The 23122-nt window shown below is 39.7% G+C and overlaps 1 protein-coding gene across 1 annotated transcript in view; it reads right to left on the bottom strand.

The window, feature by feature from the left end:
• The window catches only part of CERS3 (ceramide synthase 3), a 35763-nt gene extending 19352 nt beyond the window's left edge, over positions 1 to 16411 (bottom strand). Inside the window, exons 1-6 of the mRNA XM_065734031.1 lie at positions 16349 to 16411; positions 8965 to 9147; positions 7325 to 7442; positions 5211 to 5329; positions 1480 to 1537; positions 553 to 603 (exon numbers count right to left, since the gene is read on the bottom strand). Of these exons, the coding sequence (XP_065590103.1) occupies positions 553 to 603; positions 1480 to 1537; positions 5211 to 5329; positions 7325 to 7442; positions 8965 to 9146 (528 nt within the window). The 5' untranslated portion in view covers position 9147; positions 16349 to 16411. The remainder of the gene's footprint in view (positions 1 to 552; positions 604 to 1479; positions 1538 to 5210; positions 5330 to 7324; positions 7443 to 8964; positions 9148 to 16348) is intronic.
• Positions 16412 to 23122: the final 6711 nt, after the last annotated feature.

Here is a 23122-nt window from a genome sequence, read left to right on the forward strand (position 1 = left end):
TATACCAAAACAGGAAGGGAGCAGCATGCAAGAACCTCTAACAGGTGGGCAAGAAGGTGAAGGCAGTTTGCTTGAAGCCATCTGTTAGGGGACCATTAGTATAAAAAACAAACAAACAAAAAAAGAGCACTGAGCAGAGCATCACATTCTGCCAAACCCCACCACTGCAGGGCTCCCTTCACCTGTGCTGCTGAGATACAGTGCCCAGCAGACACTTGGCACAAGCTTGATGCAGCCCTCTGCATACTGCTACTCTGCAGCACCTCAAAACATCAGCAGGACTGGTGCAGGCCAAAGGATTCCACTGAAAGGGGAATCTTCCAGGGGCTGCTGTGGACAACTGGGAGCCTGGGATGGGCCGAAGGGCTGCGGTGCAGCACAGGCAGGTCATGGTGAAGTCCTGCAGGAGTCAGCTGGAGGTACCAAAGTTTGGTGCCACACCTCTCTAGGTGACGCCTGCTGGGAGGGAGAAGCACCTCTGTAGGTTACCCCTTCCGATGGGGAAACACCTGGAATGCCCTGAGGCCAAAGAACAGATGCCAAGAAGCTCACCTGAAATGGGTAGCCAACCCACGTCTGCCATATGTCGTAAAACCAGGGCTTCTGGGAAAGACAGATGATTCAGACTGATCAGCCGAGCAACAACAAGTCATCTTAACTCAAAATTCTCAATGCTTAAGCATATTCCAAGTGCAGTAGGCTAAGCAGTTATATTCTTGATAACTGTTCTCCAGCAATTTCTAAAGAGATCTTATATCTCAGGTTTATTGTAGTAGTTCCAGCTTTCTGGCTTCTTTTCAGGACACCTGAGACGTTCCAGTTGATCATTTCATCATCCGAAGCAGTGGGTGTGTTTTATTACTGCAATTACTCAAGATGTGTTGCCACAGTTATTAGATTTTGCTGTATTTACCAGCCACACGCACTGGTTCATGGTGATAAACAGTGTTTGGGGAGGAGAGCCAGATGAACGTAGACACACTGAGAACTGCTCAGTTGCTCAGGAGAAGCATTAATGACACCCCAGGCAGTGCTCACATAATTATGAGCCATACTGTCTCTGTTGCTGCTGAGTCAGAAGTTGGGAGTATCACCACAATAAATAGCCATAAAATGCACTGCTTTAGTGACCCCAGAAAGAGCTGCCAGAAAAGCTGCACTGCTTCCTTGAGAAAAACATGGCCATGTGATGTATTTGTAGGTGTTAATAAGGCGTGCTGTAAAACTTTCTTAACAATGCTGGTTACTCAGGATTTTATTTTATTGTTAATCATATAAGTTCATGAGTAAAAATTAAACTCCCAATTAAAACTTCAGTGCATATTGCAGGCTGTCGTGCAGATTACATACATCAGACCTCTGAATCCAAGCAGCCACTGAAGTCAGAGTGTATGAGCTTCAGTGGGCTTCATAAATATCTAGATAGCAGTCCTTGTTTTGTTTAAAATGTAACATCAAACGCTTGCAAAATTAACTTACATCATACAGAACTATAAATCCAGCAATGGAGGATGAAAAATAGAATGAGAATCGCCAGCTGCAGATTAAAATGAAAAAAAAAAGATTAATCTCCTATAGTAATTGTCAATTCTTTCCGTAGACATTAGAAATTCATTGTACATCACAGATAATTCACAAATTAATATGCCCTCATACTTTACCTTTAGGGTTGCTGTGCATTAGCTATCTCTGAAGTATTAACATTCAAATACTTTGATTAATTGCTAAAAAAAGTGAGTGAGTTTACATTATCACAACACAGATCCCTTGCTTGTGGATCGTGGCAGCAGTTCTCCAGCCAGGCACAATGTGACTGAGATAACAGTTACAGCAAATGTAATAAATTCCCTAAAAATGTATCAGCTCCTCTAGAAATTCACACTGGACTAAACATCTCAGTTTGCCTCCCACCACTGGAAAACCTCTCAGCTTCAGAGCATGTATTTTCCAATCTGATCAAAGGTTGTTAGCACTGTAAAGTCAACAGTGACTTGTTTCAATTGCTGAGTAGATTTAGTCTGATTTTTCACCAGCTGCTGAAAACAGGGGAGCCCTATGGAACTTCACAACGGCTGCCACGTGAGCTCCTGTTTACTACTCAGGTCTGAATTAACCATAAACCTCAACCTCTGACTATCATCCAAGCCTGGTGTAAGCTCTGTGTGGTTTAAAAGCATATCCATTAAGGAACATAAAACTGTCAGATTTTCATCACTGATCTCGTAAGTCAGCAAAGGGGAAAGAAGCTCCCGTGTATCTTAGTGAATGAAACTTGCTTATGTGTGTCAGAGCAGGATGCTGTGGAGCCAGCAATCAGTGCTGTAATGACTCTGGAACCTGTGTGGGAGGTACTGTCCCTGGGACCGGGTGTGGCTGGAGACTCAGCAGGAGCGTTCCCACTCCCACCTCTACAGGTGATGGAAAACTTCTTCCTCTGCCCTCTTCTGCTCTGCAGGAACAAGCCTGACCTTTCCCAGAGCAGCTCTTCAAGTTCAGCAGGAAAATGCTGCAGGACTTCACATGCTGGGAGAGGTCAGGATCACGGAGAAAGGCACACGGCCCCAGACTTGGTGAAAGCATTTTATAGTACAAGAGGCATCCCAAAGGAGAACAGCAAACAGCCTCCCAGAATACTGAGCTGCTAAAAAGGAGAAAGCCTTGACAAGAACTCTGCTTTCACTGGCGCAACAAATTGAGAGATGTATAAAAATAATGACTGTGGTCTTTGGCAAATGGTAATGAAGTGCCATTTGCAAAACAATGAGTCTAGTAGAAGCAGCCTCTCTGTTCTGCATTATCCAGAGGCTGTCCCAGGTGAAAGAATGACATGTTGAAAGACTGAGCCGATGTTTTAGAAGAAAAACAATAAAGAAAATGACGAGGATATGGGACAGTCGAGGCCATTCAAGGCAATATGCATCATGGCTGCAGAAGAAGTCAAAAAGCTATTATAAAATTGCCAGAAGATACACTGGTGATAAATGTTCTTTTTACATTTCTACTTTAAAGCATCTCTCCTAAGATTATGAGGGAAAAAAAACCACTTTATAACACCCACTGCACAGACAAAAAAAAAAATCAAATAGCAGAAATTAGGAAAGCAAATGGAAGGGGAGGGTGGAAGTTGTAAGTATCTTGGTCTGGGTTAAATGGAGATGCTGCAAAAAACAACACCGTGGCACACGACTGACCACACAGGGGCTGATTCTGCTGTTATTTCTCCTCATATTTCTGGCAGGAGAGGTGTGAGTAGTCTGAAGGATGTGGAGCAGACCCTGTGTTCAGTGTAATATGTATGCATGCTTCAGCAGCTTCCTGACTGCAAATATGTATATCCAAAGCACTTGGCAGTAAACACTCACAGTGCTTCAGATTAACTCATCAGAGGTACAGGGCTGCCAGATGAGCACTACCTCGTTTTGCATTCAGCCAAGCTTCTTTATGAATTTGGTTAACAAAACCTCAATTAAAATTCATCCGAAGCCACAAGATTTTATGCAGCATGTGCCTTATAAATCTGAACCTGGCCACCAGGGACAGCACTGCACAGCAGCGATGTAAAAGGAACTTTCTGATTTAACTTCAGGAATCGTTTCTCCTGATATTATTTATTTATTTATTTTCTCTAACAAAGCATAATTTAGTGGGTGAATTTAAAGGCTGTCGAGTCATTTAAGGCAGGGAAGGTTTCATGCAAAGACCTTTCCAAACCTCAGTGTTGCTTAACTGGGAATGCTAATAGCTTAAGTATGGTTTAGATCTGGCTCATCAAATTTTCCTTGTGATTCACAGAAATGATCCTGGAGATTGCAGGCTTTCAGAAGTGTCAGAACACTCAAAACGCTGACTACTGACATGGAATAGCTCTGCTCCTTCTCTGTTGCCTTGAAAATTAAATCCAATTAAGTTCACTGACAAAGAGCAGAGCAAGGTCTCTTGCACAACAATAACCTGTTTGCTTCATTCTAACTTAAGCTGCCAAGCAAGTTTCAGTTTTTGTCTTCAGCTGCACGCAGTGAGAAGAATGGACCCACAGCAGGCAGCTCTTGTGTCGACAGTAGGAAATCTTATTGTCACCTGCCAAAGTTAACTCAGCCACGGAACAACAATAGGAAAAAACATGCATGTCATTTGCTAAGACAGTTCGGTTTCAAAGCAATACACCTATGTCTAACAACTGGATTTATGCCCAGAGAAGATCATCAAATCATTATCATATTGATTCACATGGAAAATAATCTTGATAAACTACTCAACTTTGAGCTTTTAACCCTCATTCCTTAAGCTAACCCACTCTAAAATAGGTTAAATATTATAATCACATGAATAGTGATTATATATTGCCAAGGCAGTTATACTATCTAAAAATCCAAACAGATAGGACATTAGGAAAGTGCTTTACACTACTACAGTAAATTCCAGTACTGAAAAGGATGAGCTATGTATGCAAAGCCATGCTGCTCACCTGGGGATTTGCAGTTTGTATAAGATTTTGGATAACACTGGAGTAATTAATTAGTAAAATGTTTATGTATGTGGAAATATGTATCTTTCTCAAAGATTTGTGAAAAAAACAGACTCCTGAATGCTTTGCTGGTTTGTGATTAGATGCAGAAGGAGGTTTTGAAACTTCTTCCACACTCATATCTATTGCTCAGAATTGCTCAATGGCCCCCTTCCATTGGCATTTTTGAGCTTACCTTCTGTATGGTACCTCGTGTTCAAGCTGTGACACCTACTACTTCATTAGGATGCCACAATTCCTGCTCCTGAACCAACTTTGGGACACTATTACCTATCACTATACTATCATCCCCAGATGACAGCACAGATGCATATTTAAACAAGAGTGAATAAGTACTTCTGTTCCCCCGTGATTACGGGCAGATAGAAACATGTTTTCATATTCCCTCCATATTTACATCAGGCACTATGTAGCAGTAACCTACAAATAAGTTCCTTACTAAACAGTGAAGAAAATTAAGCCACCTTAGATCTTTAATATTTTTAAGCTACAAATCTGGAGAAATCTTACTAGCTCCTTTAAATTTCTTTGTAAAAGCACAGACAGAAAACAAAACCCTTCCCAGACAGACCCAGCTTCCTGGGAATGAACCCCTGCCAGGAAGGCATCTGAGCACCTCAATCGCTGTTTTTTTTCCCCCTCAAAACAAAAATCAGTGATAACAACAAGAGTTGTCTCTTCTTACAAAGCTTCCTGGAATTTCCGAAGCACCGTTGGGATCTCAAGGTTTCTCCGCCTCCTAAACCACTTTTCCACCAGATGGACTGTGCAGTTGCACTTTTTGGCAAGGCCTTGAATCTCTGACTGCAAAAAATGGAATAGCGTTAAGCAACAAAACCTACACTGATGTCATCTCCACCGATTCTGTACTTCACAGATCGGCTTCCCGCCCACTGCAAGATCTTCATTTAAAAATATTACTAATATGAACCACCTACGCCATTTTAACTTGCAAGTTTCCTAATTTAACTTCTGAATGAGATTCACAGAAACCCTGGATTTTCAGGACACTAATTCATATTATTGGAGTGGGTTACAAACCATGCAATTGTCTTTCTGATGGCTTCTGATAATTCAAACAATGCGCCTTTGGATTCAAGGATCCTTCTGGGTCCCTTCCAACTTTGTGAAGTGCCATGTATCACCACACATTACCAGTGTATCCAATACATAAACTTATTACATAACTGTCAGATTGTATTTAAGTGAGCCTTTCAGGAAAGACCAACGTGATCGGGGCTCTGTTCTCAAATGTGATGCTCTGCTACGCAACAGGACAAGTCAGTTAATCCAACCAAGCAAAATGCAGACTGCCTTCTTTCAATCCCTACAACCCAGTTAAGGCTTGAGTAACTGCTTAAAAATTCATTGCCTGACAAGTGTCTGTGCTTTATCTGCACTCTGAAGGTTGAAGAAGCTCCACGGTGCAGCCACAACAGGTTTTGAGCACAGGGTTATAGCTCCTGCTCCAGTGAGCTGGGTAATGAGCTGCCTTCTCTGCTGGCCATGTGACTGCTGCTCAGAGCTCCAGGTGCAGCCTGTAGGCTCCCTCCCTCTCCTCCATCCTAAAATGAAGACGGTGTGAGCCTGTCCTGCCCTGGAGCTGCTGCAGAAATGGAGGCAGCATCCAACTCAACCCTAGGGAAGCTCTTCATCCCGAGGCTAGTATGCAAATACTGGGTGGCAGCACCACTTACTGCCAAGTTAAGTCCAGTTCACTTAGCCTCCTTCCCTTGGAAAAAGCTCTGGTATGTGAGCAAAGGCGCTTCAGCTGCTGGGGAGTGCAGCACTGCAAACAGGCTCTCCATTCAGCCTGTCCTGCTGGCTGAAGTGTTCCACTTGTCACACAGGAATACTGACATTGTTTTGAAAGACAATGGAGCCTAGATGTCCTCACATGGCAGCCAGGCCTCTAACACACTGGTCTCTAAGCCTGACACCTAAAAGATGCAGCCTAAATTCTTCCTGCGTATACTGAGAAGTATAAAAATGCAAATGTTGTGCTTCCCTTCAGAGATTGTCAAATTGCACTCATGCAGAAGGAAGTTGTGGAGCAGAGATAAAGACACTTGTCCAGATAGAGAAGAGCTCACACGTGAACATGAATACATCTCCTCCTCACAATACGAGGCCAAAAAACACAGTAAGAGAGGCAAAGTCAGGGATAGAATGCCAAGTTCTATGTATTAATAATCAGCTGAGCACATAATTCTTTTCAAAACCAGTGTAGGAATGCTGCAATTGCATTTGCAGTTAATTAAACAAACTTTCTGAGACTGCGTTCAAGCAAAGTACCTGTTTCTCATAGAGCAACCCGATTGCTGGCTTTTATCTTTCACTTGTTCAAACTTAAACACAGACAGCAAGGTAATACGTAGATTATTTCTCTTTCTTTCATAAGCCAGGATTAAGTATGCAGCAACATAACGGATCAAAGGGCTTCCATCCCAGTGCTCCAATATTACTACTTGCAATAAATACCACTTCCCAACAACAGATGTCAGCTGGAGTTTTCTCCAGGCTGAATGAGTTAAAGAAGATGAAGCACTGATCTTCATTGGAAATACTTTTTACAGTCTAACGTACAAGAGCATGCCAGAAAATTAACCATCTTAAACATATTTTCTGGTTTGGATGCTATATACCCTTGTCAGCAGAACAGCAACATAAACCCAAATAAAGTCATCTGTCAATCAGCTGGAACTCATCCCATGATGTCATTATTGATGGTTTACTGAAACAGTAAAACCTGAGATTTTCCAAGAGCCAAAACTCATTTCAAAGAATCAGAATCCTTACTTGAGATGGATGTCTTGAGCACTCCCGGAAATAACTCTCTAGAACAGGATTAGGCTGCGGCTTCACACGTCTTACATTCTTTATACCTAAGGCTTTTGCTAGAGGAATAGCAATGTATCTGAAAAAACATGCAATGAAAAGCTTAAAAAAATGCAAGAAACAAAAAAACAGTTACAAGAGCTCAGCTATTCTCATGCCAGGATATGAATGGAGTAATTCTGTTTTCATTGTCCATAAGATATGACCTTGCACTATGAGAAAAAAAATAAACTCACTAATTCCCAGAGAGAATAATAACATATTGGCAGCTATTCAAAAACGCAGATCCAATGAATGACTTGAGCTTGTGCTTCTGAAAATATATAAAGCTACAGGAAAAACTCTAAATTTTGTGTTCTTGTATTTTATTTTTTTTTAGTTAAAATAGTTAACAGCACATGAAACAAGAACAACTGGTCTCTTCATTTGAGGGAGAAGACTGGGATACTTTCTCTTAGAGGCAGAGAGCCACTTGACATGATGGTTGGACTAGATGATCTTGTAGGTCCTTTCCAACCTTATGAACCTATGAACCTATGGACATATATTATGTTGGCTGCCATGGCCCAGGAAACAAGATTATCCATGTGGCCTCTAATGCGTAGCACACAGCAACTCCCTCAGCAACAGAGGGCTTCTCCTTCTCTTCCACTTCCCCCTCTAAGGAGCTGCAGAGCATGCCAGCTGCTCTGCCTTTCTGCTTGGGCAGGCTCTTCTGAGAAAAGTCCCCCTGCCTCTGCTGATAACAGCAGTTGACACTCTACTACTCCTAGCAGTGGTCAGTTTTCTTCATTCACGGGCAGATTCACTGCACGCCAGATGTGTGGGCTCATTTTTCACATGAGCAATTTCCAAACGCAGCGCAGTGAGACAGTCAGGCAAGCATGTACTCAGGAGACACTGTGAATGGTTATAAACATGTGATCCAAATTACTTTTGATCTCTAATATGAATTATTTTATCTGGTTCTGTCTCAAGTCTGTCCAATTTACGACATTCCAAGTTTCCTCATTCTATCCTGAAATAATTACAAAAACCTAAAAACTAATCTATACAAAAACTAATCACTTTCTTTAGAGAAAAAAAGGAAGTCAAGTAAAACTACACCAATGAGTAAATCAAAGCACGACAAATCTTAATGTTTTTGGAGTTTTTTTTCCTATGGAACCAACTTCTGCCTGTCCCATTAGGACTCCAGTTGCTCCAGTTGGACACCTGGGATTGATCAGCCTCATGTACTGGGGGAGAACCTACCAAAAGGAGAGGTTTGGTTTGAAGGACCAGGGAGGAAAAAGCAAAAAGAAACAAAAACATTTCTGGAGGATTTGTAGTGGAAGGGCTTAATTGGAGTTATCCAAATGTTCTAGAAAAGCTGTATAGAAACATCTTCTTTCTAGATTGGGCTGCAATCACATTTCTGACAGTGAAACTATTTCCCAATTTTTCATCTTCCTTTGTTTCAGTATGAGGTCCTCTTAGCAGAGAACCAATCCTCCATTATGAAAACATAAGAACGTTAACCTAACAATATCTTGGGTCTGAATTATTTTTAGCATTCACAGAAACTAACAAGAATGTAAAACTGAATTCAGGTTTCTTACCTTTCCAAGAAGAATCGGATAATCAGCAATACAAAAGCATATGGTATTGTGGCATACAGCTGCTGAGGTTTTGGGAAGACAAGGCCATCGCGGTCTACAAAATCTGCCCACGTGCAATTGATTGGCATCCAAATATTCTCCCACCAGAACCAGCTGTTGAGTGTCTTTAATATATGCGCCATGCTAAATGAATGAGAGGATCATTACAAATTATTCCTGCCATATTAAAAAGAAAAACTCAAGAAGCAAAACATATTGAACCTTGTGAAGAGCAGTGGTTCCCAGCTGGTAGGACATTTCCTAAAGATGACGTACAGGCAAATAACACAGGAGACTTGGGTCCTATGAGAATGTGCACCCTGACAGGCACAGGTTGTGCTCATGTTTCTGGGCCAGCAGAAGCACTCTACAGAGGGGGGGGGGATACACCAATGGAAAAGAAAATAACAGAGCTGAATCTTTAACTGGAAAGAAAGGATGTAGTGTGAAGTCAGCACTTCTGTTGATTTTTGTTTGTTTGCTTTAAATCCGCAGTCTCACTTCTGTCATTCAAACTCTGTTATTTAATATCTGGTCAAATCTTTTACAGTAATTATTTCTAACCTACTGCACAAACATACAAATGACACAAATGAGAACTGATGTTCCCTAGGCCACTCTCCTCAATTAAATATAAGGGGATAGGAGGATGGGGAAAAAAAAGGGAGAAAGTCCAGGGAGTGACTCAGTCTTGCATTAATGAATATATTTTGCTGCTGAGTTACGGCTGCTTGATGTGGTACTTCTAATATGCATTTTGATCTTTATTTGTAAACACCACTATGTGCAGGACCATGTGTAACAGTTACAGAGTGCAGCAAGCTTACTTGGGGATCAGAACAAAATGCCAAAAATCTCTTCTTAAAGGGAAAGGTTTTGCTAAACCCAAAACATTTCATTATTTTAAAAGTCTCGTTTTCAACCTTCCTGTTCTGCATTATGTATTTAGATGTATGTATTTTTCTTATTATAATTATTATAATATTATGTATTTTTCTTTTACCCCTCATTTAGTTGTATGAGCTTTACAGTCCAAATATGTTATACATATCCTGTGAAAATATTCAAAAATAGAATAAAAACAGAAGTCACTGTTATGTTTTCCATGAGGCTGAAATAAGTGACTTTTCTGTAACTTCTATGAGTAATAAAATGAAATGATTTTTTTTTTCCATAATAAAATTTCCTGTAACCTTCCCCCCCAAAATTACGAGCAAATAATTGATTTTACGGAACTGTAGTTTGAATGAGGAAACAGTTGAGCTGGGAAATTCAGCCAAGCCTCCTTGTGTCAGATTTCCCATAGGAAGAGGTTACAGTGACCCATCTGCATAGGATCAAGTGACTAAATCAGATCGTGCCGAGGACAGATAGCGGTTCAGGGCCTTTCATGTGCTTCCAGTACTGAGTAGGGACGACACAGGTTTGCCTACAGCCACACGTGAGCTTACACCTGTGCAATATGAGGACACCCAGCTTCATGCACTCGCACAGCTCAGGCTTTCCAGATTCATAGCAAGCTTGTTCTGAAGCCCACTGTAATCAACAGCTAATGAGCAATTTCTGCAATCCACAGAGGGCTGCTTCCATTAATCAGAAGAGTTGCAGCAGGTTTGTGAAAGCGTGACTCGCACCCGTCAAACAGAGCTGGGTTAACAAGCACTGTGAAACAATTTACTGGCCAGGAACAGTAGTCAGCACTGAAATATTAATAACTCAACCATTTAATCTTTTTAAATGCCAAAAGGGGACAGTAAAATCTACTGAATGGATTGTGTGTATAAGCAAAAGCAAAAATAAAGAATGGAGAAATCACAATTGTTCCTTCCCTGAGACTTTATAAGTCAAGTTTCAGCCTAGAGCAATTCTTTACTGCTGAATTATAAACTCCTGGAAGTCAGAATTTATAATGGAGCTGCTAACAGACCCTTAATTACAGCTAGCAGGCGCCATGATAATGAAACAGAGCTTTGAAACATGACATTTTAGGTCAGACAGAAAAGCTCGCAGACGTGTTACCCCAGAAGACCAGGGGAGACACTCATTACTTAGCTGTGCTCCTTTATGTATCTGTATTTTTAAACCAGACTGTGCACTGCAAGTTATCACAAACCGTAACTGTAATTTAAATTTGGCCACCCTATTAAAACCCAGTAGGAAGAGCACCAATGGTTGGAGATGGGCTGTGACTAAATAAGCACCCAGAATACTCAAACCCTACAAGAACCCAGGAAAATGTCTTTCAAAAGTGGATTCTTGGGATCTAAGCAATTCATGCTTTCCTTTCACACAGTCATACGGTAAGGCAAATATCTTTTCAGGTCTTAAATTAGTTCGCACACCTCCATTAAAGCTCATAAGCACATCCTTAATTTCAGGATCCAAGGAAATTCTGGAATGTGGGGTCTGGTCCAGAGTTTGCAGATTTCCATAGAAATCCTTTTTCAGAAACATCAACTAGAGTCACAGAACTGGGGGCTCTCTGACGCTCACCCTTGTGTAAGCCCCTGTATTTCAAACAAGTTTTGCCTGGAGCACAGCAGATTAGACCATCCCTAATGATGTCTGTCCAAGAAATTCTTAGAAAACTGTTGATGGGATTCTACACCTGTTTGCATAGCTTGCTGTGCTTCAATATCCTTGAACTGGACTTTCACCCTACATTCAACCTGTTTTCACTGCAGCAAATCAGGTCATTCCCTGGGCAGTTCTGGAGATTTCCATCTTTGTAATAGAGGCTATTCAGGTACTAAGGCAATTTCTCCATAATATTCAATTACACTCTAAAAAACTAATCATTATCCTAACCTCTCTGCCCTAATGGTTATTTTAATGACCCCACAGCATGACCAATTCCAATAATTCAGCTTTATGCTTTACTCATCACATCTACAGCAACCACTGTCTCAGATGCTAACCCCCACTATCAGCTTTCTCTACCTTATGACTGCTTCCATTGAAATTATTTATTTTGGATCATTGTGACCCTCAATGACGGCTGTGTGATATGTGAAATGAGAGGCCACAGGACAGGAAATAGGGGATGAAGAAGGGGTGCAGTTCATTTGCCTCCAGCAAGTTATCTGATAGAAAAACAAACAAACAAACAACCCCAACAAAATATTCATTTGGTAATGTTCCCTCCTGACTCCCAGCATCTGGGACAAGTGAGGCAGAGGGACTTCTCAGAATCCCTTACTCCCACCTCTATGTCAGTTCACCAGGCAAGAGACTGAATGGCAGAGAGCAAAATGTTTTCAGATCATTTTCAGTGCCATCAGAAAGAAAATTTTCCTGTTATTGTTGTGGTTTTGTTTTGTTTTGTTTTCCTGCTATGGTTTCTCTATGGGCTATAGTTCTGGCATATTACAAATAGACCAGACACAAGCACTTACGTGTTCTTTAAATGTTTTGTCTCTACTGTCTAGTTTTGTTTTAAACCCAGTGATTTTTGGCAGCTTATGAAATCCTAACAGGTCAGGAAGACCAGTAACCTTTTGGCCATAGAATCTTCTACTACCCTCTTCAATAGCATGCATGGGAAGTGAATGACATCTTCCACTGGTACCTCCCATGGTAGGGACAAATAAATAGGTAGAAATGTTCCAGCTGTCCTCTCAGCCACCCAGGAACAGGGCCTATGTGCAGCAATGGCCACATAGAAAGGCATTACCTCAGTGCCTGAAATCCAGGTGGAAAATGGGAGAACCAGTTTCTCAGTACTTGGGCAAGTGAAGTGTTTTGCAACAAGCTCCTTTTATCCTGCCAAGAAATTCTCACCCCGAGAAGTGCTATAACTGCAGTTGTCAAGATCCAGGCTTGCTTTTCTACAACATCAGCATAAAACTAGAGGACACACACTTTTGACAGAAGCTCGTAAGAGCACAAAGGCATGGAGAATAAGCCCAAGTGGTGGCAGCTTGTTCCAGTGCTGGAACTGAGCTGTAGATACTGGATTTCAAAGAAGGCTAATCTTTGTAGCTTGCAAGAATTGCCATGAGTTGTTATCCTTAGAGTATGTTATACACTCTGCTTCCAAAGAATCAGCAGCAGATGCAAAGGCCCAGTCTGTCCTGAGTTGGATTGGCTCTTATAAGAAATGTGAAAGCCTGCTCAGCATAAGCATCCTTTGGCCAGGATTGCTGAGCTCAGAACTTCTTCCTTGCACCTTCTAACAGTGCCAAGGAAACAGCTACACATAAGGTGTGAAAACAACAGCTGAGTGACAGATACTGCTCAACCTAGGGTGAAAAAATACTGCTTCCCAGAGGCACATCTGTGCACCAGCACTGCCTATATCATTTGCACTGCCAAAACTGGAGTTTTTGCCATTGCTCTAAAAGGATCTGAAAAAAAAAATAAGAATCAATCTAACAATAAAACAAAGATATTTTAAAAAATCGGAAGGTTCCCCAGTATCCTGGAAAATAAACACTCCAAGTAAATACATCTAATCAACTCCTTGCTAAGGATCTCTTCTGTAGCCTAATGTAGTACTGTAACTGGGCAGGAGTAAAACAGGAAAATCAGGAACGGTTTGTTTAGGAACTGCATCCTTTATAATTAAAGAAAAGCCTACACAGTTGGGAAGTACCGAAGTGTACTTGTTTCAAACTTTCTTCCTTGGAGTCATGATGTGTTCAGTTATAAAAAGGAAAAACAAAACAACAACAACAAAAACACTTATATTTTTACTGATGTTAAGCAAAAAATGACCGATTTTGGTTTGACAAAGGCCAGAAGCCACATGGTCAGATTTTGATAAACCAAGTCGGGAACTGTTTTGAAGTTTAGTTACTGCTGCTACAGTCCAAGGAATAAATAAAAAGAAAGGTAAAGCCTTGATTTTGTTCTCCGTGCAAAAGCTCCTGCTTGCAGAAACTCAACTTCCAAAACCAGAAAAAGGAATTGTTAGAGGGTCATCCTGTCTTCACTTACTGAACACATTAGAAAACTCAACAGATCACCAACACAAACACACAAGTGAAAGAAGCGTAGTTTCTCTCATCATCTTCCCTAGGCTATCTACTCAGTGCCACTCTGGAGGTGAAACAGGAAAAGGTTAAAACAACAGAGAGCAAGAATAACGTAACTCCTATTTCTGTCGTCACTAGGTAGAACTGCTTAAGATGGTGCAGTGAGTTTTGGAGAGAAAAGATTAGAGCATCATATATCAAAAAGACAGCAAAGCTGTTTCAAGCTGTTGATCTTAAACATTAAACCAAAGTGGTTTAAAAGAGTAAATAAGATCAGAACAACTGTATTACAGGTTTTATTTTTGTTTTGTTTAAGACTAAGCGATAAATGCTAGAGGCAACACACAAGTTTCAGCCACAGATCTCTGTTCTGCTAATACTGGACAGCATGTAGCTCAAAGATTTCCAACAGCATGAATGACATCTTACCAACATTATGCACACAACCAACAGAAGCACAGAATGAAAGAGCTGCTGGATTCGTATGATGAAACACTGAAATACTTTATACACATAACAGAGCTGAATTAAGATTGCTATGAGACCTTTAACTTCAGATTTACTCCTTAATATGGACAAGTTTCAACTGTAAACAATTACAAGTGCCTAGTTATAAGGCAATTAGAATATTTTGCTTCTTTTATTATTCTATCACATTACCTTGTAACTTGGTTTCTGTATTGTAGCAGGCCAACATAGCACCAAGTAAATCTCAATTAAGGTGGCAAGTGAGTTTTATTACACTTTCCCCTGTTCTCTGGGGGAAAGAGAATCAGAAATGCTTCAAAGAATTCATTTTCTGAGTGAAAGTTACCATGCTGCGTCTAGTTAAAGGTAAAACATTTCTGAGTGTAAGTATTTGCTTTAGTAGATCTCAGGCAGCTTAGAAGAGTGAAAAATAGCTCTCGCAAAGTATAACTATAGTGCAAACTATGCCTGTCTCTAAGCTTTCAAGTCCCTGACACTGATGGAGTTGGATAAAGAGCAATGCAATAACTTAAGAGTTTAAGAAACAAAACAAAACAAAAAAAAAACAGTTCTATGAAGAAGGTTCAATCAGAGCTACAGGTTCTTAGATGCTTAGCTCATGAGGAGTTTGAGCAGACTTAGAAGGACACCAATTCCTTCAAGAACTCATTAGTAAAACTTGTCAGAACATAAGAAGCACTAAGTACAGCAAAGTCACAAAACATGTGAAGGTAACAGAACAATAAGGAACTGGAGAGAGGACCTGAGGGTGTAGAAGGAAAGGATGTAAGCTTCTTCACCTGCACAGTGGATGACTCAACTTTTTAAATTAGCCTTTGAGAATTAGGGAAAGAGACAGCACTGGTGCAGTTTTGTTCTGGAGAACTGTCTTATTTACAGCTTCCTGAAAGAAGGGCTGGTGGACAGTCAAGGTCTTCATCTATCATGTGTACATGGTGACTCAAACTTGTGCATTCATCTCCTCATCACCCTGAATCAGAACTTAAGTCTGTTGTGCCCCACTCTTTTTAGTTCTCCTCATGTTGGTTATTCCCTCCTTTGTGGTTTAACCTGCCCATACATTCTCCACCCACAAAGCCAACTAGAGGAGGAGTCAGAACATAACTGGTATTTCATTATTGCAGCCTCTGTTTGGCATTCTATTCATGTCATAACAAATGCAAGAGAGACCTTTGGTTAATGCATACCAGCATAGTCTCTTCATCAACAGTCCACTCCAGCTGAAGTTTTGTTCCAAGCTAAAAAGCTAGCTAAAAATAGGTATGTAATTCAAAAAGTGAAAGGGAAGAAATATACAGCATTACTCCATTTGAGTTTTATAGTGTTACTCTGAAATAACCCTTTCTGGTATCTGGTTTAAATGCGTCATTCCCAGCAATAGATCTTCAGACCTATAATAGATAAGTCATACATAAAAATCTGTTAAACTGAGTTACTTACAGAATAGTATTTTGTTTTCAAGGACAAAACTAGAACTAGCTTTTGTCAAGCAAACTAAATTCAAGGTTTTCTACGCAAACATTTTATATCATCTACTAACATATTCTTTTTCCTGTTGGAAAATTTTCCTCCTTTCCAGTTCAGAGTTAAGTGCTCTTAGTAGCACTTAATAGAACGACGATACAAGATGCAGAATAACAACTGTAACCTCTACTTACTTTCTTTAAAAAGAAAAGCAGTTCTCATAGGCTGGAGTACTCAGTGATAACCTATAAGATCTCTTCACATCTATACCACCCTCTATCCTGAATCTATTACGAGTTACTTTAATTTGTCATTATAAAGCTGACAATGTCAGAGACCAGAACACACTAACAGTTTGGACCGTGCCTAATGTAAGGAAGCAGGAAACAAAAAAAAAGGGCAAAAGAAATTCCTACCTTTATGATGTTGCAGTCAAAGAGAACGCGCGCACATTAGCCAGGAAGAGGCATCGCACTCACTACTCCGACAACAGCAAACACGCCCCATCTGCACTACTCTTTCAAATTCTTCAGAGACCCACCCACCAAAGCTGCACTTCAAGATTTCTGACTGAAGGCAATCCTGATGTCACGCGTAACTACTCAGTGAAACTCAGGAGTGGCAGTGCCAGGTGCCTTCCCTTGTGCTTGTTTCAACATAGCAGATGAAGAAATGTCCTAAACCACGTGGTATTTTGTTGCACGATGAGAATTTGTCTTATTTGTGTTGCTCTGGACACGCACAGGAGGATGCTGTGCCTGCTGACTGCACAGAAAGGAAATGCCAGTGCACACATCTTTACAGGCACTATCAGATTAAGTAAGGGTTCTGAAATAAAGAAAAAAAAACAACCCTAACATATTAATTTAATTACTTAAATCTATACAGGTTACTTTCTGTTTGTCTTTTTGGGGTGTGAGGGGGGTTGCTTTTAATTAAAAGCTTTTAATTAATTTGTTTTTAATTCCCTGAGTAAAGAATAAGGCTGAAAGTCATTCCTCAGAGGTCAGCTCAGCTTCAAATAATGATCAACAGCATTCAGAAGCAATGGCATTACTTGGGGTCCTGAAGCTTAAGGTATCTTAATGTTGTTGGAAAGGAAGAAAAAATGTCACTGGAAAGCCAGGAGCATCCACATTTTAAATCTGCAGATAAGTTGCCCTTGCTTTCTGCTTGCAGTCAGCAGACTGCAACCCATACAACAGGAACTGACATGTCAGAGCTGGACCCAAGTTTCACCTCTCCCAAGGTACTGCCTCTGAAGGAAGCTAACAGCAGACTGCAACAGGATATACCAAATGCAACCAATAATGGAACAGTTTTTCCTCCTGCACCCCCACCCCATCCTTCCAGTGCATAGGAACTTTCATCAGTATCCGTAAGACAGTAACAAAAGAAGATGTGACCCAGCAATACTTGGATCCAGTTCATTTACTTTCCCCTGAAGTGATTCAGACTGAAACATTTGGTTTGTTCACAAAGCATTTTTAAGATGTTCAGCATTGCAGCTATTGCAATATTGATAAATAATAATTGTTTCAGCCCTTCCATAAAACTAGGAGTGGTATTCAATAAACTGCAGCACCAGAGCAGTATTAAACACAAAGGGTTATTCCAGGAAGGCAGCATTAGGGCTCTGCTGCTCCTTTAAGTTATCTCCATTGTTTCCCACAAATGAACCACTAGCATGAATCAAGCAGAACATTTAGGAACACTTTGCCAATCAGGAAAGCCTACAGCAAGCTGATTCATATTTCCCTTGTCTAATACCGTGCCAGGAAATGTAATAGGTAATTGGCACAAACACCTCATTCTTGCACTTCATAATTTCTTCACTCTTGCACTGCATTGCAACAACAACAACAACAAAAAAGAAGCCACCAAACCCTTTGGTTTGAATGGAGCAAATTCGAGGCTGCTACGAGCAACAGAATGGCAAACTGCTTGCACACAGCTTCTGAGAAGCCCTTTATAGGTAGCACACATTATCTACACAGGATTCTAATACAAGATTAAAAGTACTGCATGGTAAATAACAACCTATCCTTGTCCTCGTGATTAAAGCTGCCTATTGCCCTCCCAGTTACTGCTGCACTTGCATAGCATTCTTCATTCAGATATCTTTAAGTTGCATCCTACACTAAAAAAATCTTAGTCTGTGCTACTCATGGAGAAAAGAAAAAATCTGTATGCGACTACTCCTTACCTGCAGTGTATTATATTTGTCATATGACCAAGTAACTAGATAACAGATATGTGATCTACCAAAATAATTATTTCATGTATCACTGGAAAGGATAAATGATGTAAAAGATGCCAGTGGGAGAAAAAAAATAGAATAAAACACAAAGTCCACTTCTTTAACATTTTCATTAAGTATGTATATCAAACTACGTTGGGTCCATACATTGTATGTGAGTTTTCACCTGAGCTTCTAAGTAATTGAATAAGGAAAAAAAACACCACAAGTTAAATTTCTCCATAGAGAAAGCCATCTCAGAAAATCTTTGGGATGGTATTACATCAAACATTTCTAAAATCAGAGCTGTTGGCACCTGCTGGCAGGAAAGAGGGCAGAAAGGGAAACCCAAGGGTTTGTTTTCTTTCAAAGAAAAAAAGGGTATAAAATTATCTGCAGAGATCACAGACAAATTTTCCTGAAGGAATGAACACACGTTCATGTTTGCTAACTGATCATCTTGCAGACAGTCAATCAAATCTTGATCTCATGTATATGAAAAAATAGGAAGGTAGCTATTTACAGTCATATAGCATTCTAAGACTGGCTTGAAGACTAGTGAGAATTCACCACTTGAGATTTACATCTAAGCTGATACAATTTTGAACTATTTGATCTAACAATAATTTGGATTCTGAATTCTCTTTTCAACACTTCAGAAACCCATCAGTTCACTCTTTGGCAGTCTGTTGATGAAGGTAAAGAACTTGATATTCCCACACTTTCTGGTCCTCAGAATCAACAGACATCTGACAATCCATCACTTAAAGTCACAAAAACATATTCAAGGATCATAACTCAATCTCGTCATCAGTTTAAAAGCTAAGCTCCTCCTCTTCACATGGGTTCCTATCTCCTCCAAATATATCGATCTTCCCCTACATAAAAGAGATGAAGTAATTTTTTAGGATCTGTTTAAAAGTTTTCTGCTCATACTTGGAAGTATGTTCTGACTCACAGTCCATACAGAGCTGCAAGTTAGTATTAATAATCAGAAATCACAACAGAAGTGGAACAGTAATACACAGCCAACCCAAGCTAGCAGCTCTTTGCTCAAATGCCAGATGAGGACCACTAATAAACCTCAACTACATCTCAGGTAAAAGGCTCCAGGAAGCAATACCAGTATTACCTGGGGACTGATTTCTAACCACTTTCTTTCACACGTGCAACAATTCAGGGATATAAATACCACAAATATACTACATCTCACAACTTTCTGGCTGTGTTTCATTTAAATGCTGAACATACAGTGCACTGATCAGCCTCCAGAGCTGCAGTTAAGAATCCACCCATACCCAGAAGCACAGAGCTGTATGTATATGATTTAGTGAAGCAGTTTGGACAGCTTTCCTTTATATAAACTTCCCAATCTCTTTCTTTGCCAGTGATCCTTGGTAAAATTCTTCCTCCTTGATTTAACATCACTTTCTCCATCGTTATCAAATTCATCCTGCTAATAACAGAAACACTCAATTATATATATATATATATATACATATTTAAATCAAACTACATATCTATGGAACATACTTAGTGAAAGTACCTTAACATATAGCTGAGGAAAAAAAAAAAAAAAGAGTAACTTCTGCTGCTTGCATTTATAGTGAGCAGTGTGTTAAAACTTCTGTCTGCTACACAAAATCTTAATAAAAAGAACTACCACAAAGCTTGGACCTTTTCCCCTTCAAAAGCAGCACTGCTAATTTCCTCAAATACTACTTGAATGTGCAAGGGATTTAACAATCAGCTCAACCCATTTATTCAGGAAAGAGTTTTTAATGAAATTCCAACAGTCTAAACAATATGGGATTTAAAAATAAATAAATAAATGATGCCTTTTTGATTCCTGGAGCTGGAAGCACTGGTTAAACAACTGCATGAAAATAAACCTCAGCAATTTGTAACACTTGCATGTAAGACAACACTGCAAAGATTGCTTGATTACGTTAAGAGAAGATTCTTAAAGCATTGGTGTTTATCTATCCATACAGAAAAGAAGTACAAATCATGAGCATGTGCTTGGTGAAACTGAAAGGCAACCCTTTGCATGCTTCAGTCAGTTAAGAACGGCCTCCTCTACACCTGCTGGTAATTGAAAATGACAGAAAGCATTTTTAAACGAGGTGAAGAAACAATCCTTGGGAAGGACCAAATAATAGATTCAACTCCGACAAGGTGATGAATTAAAATAAACAAACAAATAACCCAGTTAAGAGTTCCACATTTGCTGCATAGTGAGTCTGTGCCCAATTGTTAATGAAAAATGAAGCATCTCAGACTTTGTTAGTTGATGACAGATCTTATTGGCTTAATCACTACAAGCAGTTTTGTAAAATAGACTTTACAATCTTTTCAGCTGTATTCTCTGCAGCTGTTACTTCCTTCCAAGTCACTGTGGACATTTGGAAGCTCTCTGAAGCTCCACAGAAAATCTTTCAGGTTTCAAATCACTGGCATCAGAACACAATGAGGAAGATTCCTGGGCAGAACTCCTGACAGTTTTGGGATAAATCACCTTCTAAGGAGAAGGGCATTCAGTAGTGTAATCATTTCTCAGGTTGAATGAATATATTAATAAATAAATAAATATTTCCAGAATTACACAATGTTTTCAAGACTATTCCCTGGAAAGACACTGCTAACTGACAAAACTTGTGTTCTGCCATATAGGTCAGTAAGAATGAGAAATGACTAAGGATTTTTTAATTCCCCATTAAAACTTTTTACCAAAAAATGATGTTCTTTGTTATTCTATGCAAAATAGAGCCACCTTTTTCTTTTAAAGAATGCTTCCAGTAGTAGTCAGCAATAAACTCAATTACACAACAATTAAGATGATAGCAGCATGAAAAAGCTTAAAACTGAGATGTTACTCAACCATTTCAGGTCCATGCCTGCTATTAAGAGACAGTAAAAGGCTGCTCATGATCCACTCTGACACACACAATTGGCTTCTAACAAGACTCCAGAGTAAGCCAGGGAGCCTGAGAGTTGTACAAAGTGCAATGACAATCTACGGATTTAGGTGGACAATTCTTTCAGACAGAATACAGAGAAGAAAAACTGTAATGACTACAGTATTTTCACTCCTACTGATTTCTACAGGCTGTGATAAATACTTTACCTTGGCTTCAGACACCATCCCAGACTGAATTTGGAAGAAATACAAACACTTTATCCTGCAACGATAAACTAAGGAAAAACCAAGGCTCTTTATTCCAAGCTTTATGAGAGTACTGTAAATACAAACATTCTCAACCTTGGGTTTTGTTGTTGTATTAGAGGATTAAAACTAGTATTACAAGTGTAAAAGCCAGAAGACAGAACAACTATAAATACTGGAGGAAATCCAGTCTAAAGATCCACAAGGAGTTACTGGGAGCCACCCAGATTTAGCTGCAACTGTTATCAGGCTCTACAAATACTCCAGTTTAAGACTACTCTTTAAAAAAGTACATCCTTTAAGCAACTTCTACTGCTGTCTGCCTCTTGAAGGTGTAATTTATTCTATTGATGTGTAAGGAACTCAGAACACAGAATGGAGACAATCTCATGTTAAGTCCTCAGATAGACAACCATCTCCAGACACAGCACCTAACTTCTTCTGTATCTAACAGAAGAAAATTGTTAGACATCAATAGCCAAATGTATGATGTATCACCTTCCTAGTAACAGTACCACTTACCTAGTTCAAAAGTTCTAATTTAACATTGGCAATAGGTTCTGTAGCTGAGTTAATTTGCTCTAGCAAATAACAGCTCTGTATAAAATCTTCAGAGTAAAGGCTCACAAATAAGCAAACCAAAATCAAACCCCAAAACACATACTCATCAATAGATTAAAATACAAACTAATATACAAAGGTCTTTTCCTTGTGCTAGACTTTCTGAATATAGCCATAAGGCTTCGAGATACTGCACTCATTTTGTGTGGAATAAATAAAGTAAATAAAACTCAACCTTTGTCATTTTACCTCACCTCAGTTCCCATGGGTCATAAGTAGTAAAATATCGAGGTATTAAACACTGAGGTAGCTAGTTCCCGGATATAAACCACATTTACTAATTGACTTTCTTACCCACTCCCTTATGCATAAAATTACCCGTGCAAACAAACCAAAGCACAACGTAGGCACAGAACATTCAGGTCTACTACACATCAATACGATTTTGTATTGTCTATACAACCTTCACTTCAGAGATGTCACAGCTGACACCTCAAAGAATTAAAACTGGAGTTCAAGTCTTCCTGTTTGGAAGAATTCATACTATTCAGTGTCTCTAGAATTCATTGTGAATTCCATCTAAATATCCTAGGAACTTCACCCAGTCTTTTCTCCCTCCCAACACTGTCTGAGAGCTCAAGACTAATCTAGAAGATGGCCACAGAAATTAGTTGGCCAGAGTTGCCTGTTTCAGAAACTGTCTCAACATCTGTTCTAATTTTCACTAAATGGTTACTGTAAAGGGGAAGTGACAACTTACCTGGTCCTCAAACAGAAAAGAGCATTTGTCTTCAAGAGAAGATCCTAAGAGGAAAACTGCTCCTTTCAGTTCTGAGGTGTGAGATTGCACAGTACTCTGTCATTGGTATTTTCCCACTGCCTAACCCTCCTAAGATCATTACAAGCTGCACGTTAAGTTTACCAACAACAGGTGGCTTCCTGTTTGGTGCACACACTGGTTTGGATGCTGTCCTGAACTAACTTTCCCTAGCAGAGTCTTAGACACTTACATTTCAGGTTATTCAAATTAGATGTAATAAGAGATGCAACTATTTAAGTTTACATTCAACATCCACCTCACTGTGCTGCAGATATTTAAACTTCTAATTCTCTTCTTAGCTCACACATTTGATACTTACATGAAATATGTGTAAAGGAAGTAAGAATTTACACTGGAATTTCATTTCTCTTGATTCAAAATATAATGTTCCAACAGAATTTCTG

Source organism: Cyrtonyx montezumae, unplaced genomic scaffold, assembly GCF_038088225.1.
Source record: "Cyrtonyx montezumae isolate F1298 unplaced genomic scaffold, pur_monq_1.0 scaffold_17, whole genome shotgun sequence".
NCBI lineage: Eukaryota > Metazoa > Chordata > Aves > Galliformes > Odontophoridae > Cyrtonyx > Cyrtonyx montezumae.